Source organism: Palaemon carinicauda, chromosome 12 (assembly GCF_036898095.1).
Source record: "Palaemon carinicauda isolate YSFRI2023 chromosome 12, ASM3689809v2, whole genome shotgun sequence".
Lineage (NCBI taxonomy): Eukaryota > Metazoa > Arthropoda > Malacostraca > Decapoda > Palaemonidae > Palaemon > Palaemon carinicauda.
Genome location: NC_090736.1, coordinates 15,339,836 through 15,344,794, shown reverse-complemented (window position 1 = coordinate 15,344,794; position 4,959 = coordinate 15,339,836). Strand labels below are relative to the sequence as shown.

At 43.9% G+C, this 4,959-nt stretch overlaps 1 protein-coding gene across 1 annotated transcript; it reads right to left on the bottom strand.

The window, feature by feature from the left end:
• Positions 1-352: 352 nt before the first annotated feature.
• On the bottom strand, positions 353-4,115 carry LOC137650706 (uncharacterized). The gene is made up of 2 exons (XM_068383869.1): positions 4,049-4,115; positions 353-696 (listed from the first exon to the last, which is right to left on the bottom strand). Exons 1-2 carry the CDS (start codon positions 4,113-4,115, stop codon positions 353-355), a joined length of 411 nt encoding a protein of 136 aa, XP_068239970.1.
• Between the last annotated feature and the right edge of the window lie 844 nt (positions 4,116-4,959).

Here is a 4,959-nt window from a genome sequence, read left to right as displayed (position 1 = left end):
CTGATTATTATTATAGTAAGTGGGGGTCGCTCTTCTTTGATGCTGACGACTCGAATGATCAACGACCCCTGGGTCATTATCACTAGGCAATTAACACCCATTTACTTCATTACAACGGGTATTTAGCACAAGCACGGTGACCTACCAGCGAGGCTGAGTTATTAGCCGAGATTCATAAATAATCGCATGGTTAAGGACGGAGCAAGAGTCCTGTGATTTACGAGTGGACGCTGCGCCGTCCCGGCCAGAGATAAATCAAGAAGGCGTCCGTTGCATATCGGCAAGAGTCTCCTCACAGCCTCAGTGGTATCAGCCTATGCTTTAGTCTCACGTATGCCTACTGGCAATTCCTTCAGTAATTACTGATCGTGAATGGGCTGCTTAAGGCAGCTGAAAGAGGAATAGCAGAGGCAGATGAAGATGCTGAGGCAGGAATATGAGAGGTAGGAATAGCAGAGGTAGGAATAGCAAAGGCAGATGAAGATGCTGAGACAGGAATATCAGAGACAGGAATAGCAGAGTCAGGAATAGAAGAAACAGGAATAGCAGAGGCAGACGAAGCAGCAGAGATAGGAATAGCAGAGGCAGGAGTAGCAGAGGCAGATGAAGCATCTGAGGCAGGAAAAGCAGAGGCACAAATGGCAGAGGCAGTAATCGCTGAGGCAGGAATAGTTGAGGCAGGAGTAGCAAAAGCAGCTGAGGAAAAAGAAACCTTGGTCTTCACACCTTGTGCATCTTGCTTGCAATATTAGCAAAGAAAGCGGAGTGGTAGAAGTAGTAGCAGAAACCTTGGTGGCAAAGGGGTGAGGAGGCAACCATGGCAAAGGCAGCAGAAGTGGTAGCAACAGAGACAGAGGAGGAAGCAGAGGCCTAGGTCATAGTCACATGCATCTGCTAGCAGGAACAGCAACATAGACAGAAAAGGCTAGGAGCAGAGTCAACAGCGGGAGGCGGCAGAAGCCTCTGTTTTAGCGCTACAATATCTGCTACAAGCAGCAGAGGTAGCAGAAACCTCTATTTTAGCGCCGCATATAATTATTATTATTATTATTATTATTATTATTATTATTATTATTATTATTACTAGCCAAGCTACAACCCTAGTTGGAAAAGCAAGATGCCATAAGCTACAAGCAGCAGAGGCAGTAGATGACGCTGTTTTAGTATCGCGTATATCCGCTACAAGAAGCAGAGGTAGCAGAAACCTCTGTTTTAATGCCGCGTATAACCACTACAAGCAGCAGAGGCAACAAAAACCCCTGCTTAAGCACCGCGTATATCCGCTATAAGCAGTAGAGGCAGCAGAAGCATCTGTTTTAGCACTGCGTATATCAGCTACAAGCACTAGAGGAAGCAGTTGCCTCTGTTTTAGCGCCAGTTATATCCCCTACAAGCAGCTGAGGCAGCAGATGCCTCTGTTTTAGCGCCACATATATCTGCTACAAGCAGCAGAGGCAGCAGTTGCCTCTGTTTTAGCGCTGTATATATCCGCTACAAGCAGCAAAGGTAACAGTTGCCTCTGTTTTAGCGCCGCATATATCTGCTACGAACAGCAGAGGTAGCAGTTGCCTCTGTTATAGCGCCGCGTATATTAGCTACAAGCAGCAGAGGCAACAGATGCCTCTGCTTTAGCGCCACGTATATCCGCTACAAGCAGCAGAGGTAGCAGAAACTTCTGTTTTAGCGCCGCGTATATCCTTTGCAAGCAGCAGAGGTAGCAGAAACCTCTGTTTTAGCACTGCGTATATCCGCTGCAAGCAGCAGATGTAGCAAAAACCTCTGTTTTAGCACCGTGTTTATCCGCTACAAGCAGCAGAGGTAGCAGAAACCTCTGCTTTAGCACAGCATATATCCGTAACAATCAGCAGAGGCAGCAGATGCCTTTGCTTTAGCGCCGTGTATATCCGCTACAAGCAGCAGAGGTAGCAGAAACCTCTGCTTTAGCACAGCGTATATCCGTAACAATCAGCAGAGGCAGCAGATGCCTTTGCTTTAACGCCGTGTATATCCGCTACAAGCAGCAGAGGTAGCAGAAACCTCTGCTTTAGCACCCCGTATATCCGCTACAAGCAGCGGAGATAGCAGAAACCTCTGTTTTAGCGCTGCAAATATCCACTGCAAGCAGCAGAGGTATTATTAATATTATTATTATTATTATTATTATTATTATTGAATGCTAAGCTACAACCCTAGTTGGAAAAGCAGGATGCTATAAGCCCAGGGGCCCCAACAGGGAAAATAGCCCAGTGAGGAAAGGAAACAAGGAAAAATAAAATATTTTAAGAACAGTAACAACATTAAGATAAATATTTCCTATTTAAACTATAAAAACCTTAACAAAACAAAAGGAAGAGAAACTAGATAGGTAAAGTGTTCCCGAGTGTACCCTCAAGCAAGAGAACTCTAGATGTGTAAGAACATGGTACAGAGGCTATGGCACTACCCAAGAATAGAGAACAATGGTTTGATTTTGAAGTGTCCTTCTCCTAGAAGAGCTGCTTACCAAAGCTAAAGAGTCTCTTCTACCCTTACCAAGAGGAAAGTAGAAACTGAACAGTTACAGTGCAGTAGTTAACCCCTTGGGTGAAGAAGAATTGTTTAGCAATCTCAATGTTATCAGGTGTATGAGGACAGAGGAGAATCTGTAAAGAGTAGGCCAGACTATTCGGTGTCTGTGTAGGCAAAAGGAAAGAAGCGTAACCAGAGAGAAGGGTCCTATGTAGTACTGTCTGGCCAGTCAAAGGACCCCATAACTCTCTAGCGGTAGTATCTCAATGGGCGGCTGGTGCACAGGCCAACCTACTACCTACCAGAAACCTCTGTTTTAGCGCCACATATATCCACTATAAGCAGTAAAATCAGCAGAAGCCTCTGTTTTAGCGCTACGTATATCAGCTACAAGCAGCAGAGGAAGCAAAAACCTCTGTTTTAGCGCCGCGTATATCCACTATGAGCAGTAGAAGCAGCAGAAACCTCTGTTTTAGCGCTACATATATCAGCTACAAGCAGCAGAGGTAGCAGAAACAACCTCTGTTTTAGCGCCGTGTATATCCACTACAAGCAGTAGAATCAGCAGAAGCCTCTGTTTTAGCGCTACGTATATCAGCTACAAGCAGCAGAGGAAGCAAAAACCTCCGCTTTAGCACCGCGTATATCCACTATAAGCAGTAGAATCAGCAGAAGCCTCTGTTTTAGCGCTACGTATATCAGCTACAAGCAGCAGAGGAAGCAAAAACCTCTGTTTTAGCGCCGCGTATATCCACTATAAGCAGTAAAATCAGCAGAAGCCTCTGTTTTAGCGCTACGTATATCAGCTACAAGCAGCAGAGGAAGCAAAAACCTCTGTTTTAGCGCCGAGTATATCCACTACAAACAGTAGAATCAGTAGAAGCCTCTGTTTTAGCGTTACGTATATCCACTACAAGCAGCAGAGGCAGCTAAAACCTCCGTTTTAGCACCGCGTATATCCACTACAAGCAGTAGAATCAGCAGAAGCCTCTGTTTTAGCGCTATGTATATCAGCTACAAGCAGTAGAGGCAGCAAAAACCTATGTTTTAGCGCTGCGTATATCCGCAGACACCTCTGTTTTAGCGCCACGCATATCCACTATGAGCAGTAGAAGCAGCAGAAACTTCTGTTTTAGTGCTACATATATCAGTTACAAGCAGCAGAGGTAGCAGAAACCTCTGTTTTAGAGCTACATATATCAGTTACAAGCAGCAGAGGTAGCAGAAACCTCTGTTTTAGCGCTGGGTATATCCTCAGAAACCTCTGTTTTAGCGCCACGTATATCCACTACGAGCAGTAGAAACAGCAGAAGCCTCTGTTTTAGCGCTACGTATATTAGCTACAAGCAGCAAAGGTAGCAGAAACCTCTGTTTTAGCGCCACGTATATCCGCTACAAGCAGCAGAGGAAGCAGAAACATCTGTCTTAGTTTCGCATATATCCTTCAGCAGACACAGTAGCATTTAAAGCCTCCCTCCTCCTTCTCAGTGCATCTGGCACGTTCCTTGGGAGACGAGATCTCGCCCCGCCGGTGACTTACGGCCCTTCACGGCAGCAACACACCTGAAGCTGATATCACAATTAGCTCCGGCATCGTCCGGGATCATGTTTGCTGTCGGGGAAATGTGATATTAATTTATAATCTTAAGGAGTGCAAGAGAGAAGGAGAAGAAAAAGAAGAAGAAGAAGAAGAAGAAGAAGAAGATGAAGAAGAGAGAAGAGAATAAATAAAGATAAAATTGCAGCACAGAGAATAATTACAGGCGTTCTCAGGCGCCTTTTCTACGTGGATCCATAAATCGAGCAGATAACAGGAGTTGCTCTCCTCCTGACACCTTACCGCAACAGTCGCCATTGAGAAAATATTTATGCCATCCATAAATTAATGATTTATATTATGTTTAATAATCGCCTCTTGGGGGCAGCTCTGACACGGTAAGTTTTCCTCCGCAGGTTGAAGTTGTTTCGGGGCTTGATAAGCAGAAAAGGCTAAAAGGTAATTAATGAATATTAAAAAGAGTTAGCTCCGTGCAGCATGTACGAAGCACGTTTTTTTTTAATTAACTACAGCCTAAAAGCTGAATCATTCAAAACTTATTATAGATTTTCCATCTGAAAATTATTAACGTCAGCTCAATAGATATCACTAACATTATTCGGTGGAATTGTTTATGAGCGTTTTTTATCGAAAATCTAAAACGGTTAATGAATTGTATGTCCTGTTATCTCAGTACAAGATTCTTATTCCCCCAATGATCTAGAACAAATCAAATGCTAATAATAAGGAGAGAAGTAATAATGTCTTTTAACATTATGCTATAATTAGTGTATGCGACCCGTCAAAAATGAAGGCTAAATATTTAGATACATTTGTACACACACACATTCAACCATTCCCACCCCCTTCCCCGTTTCCTAACTACCACACAGCAGTTTGGCCAATTATTATTA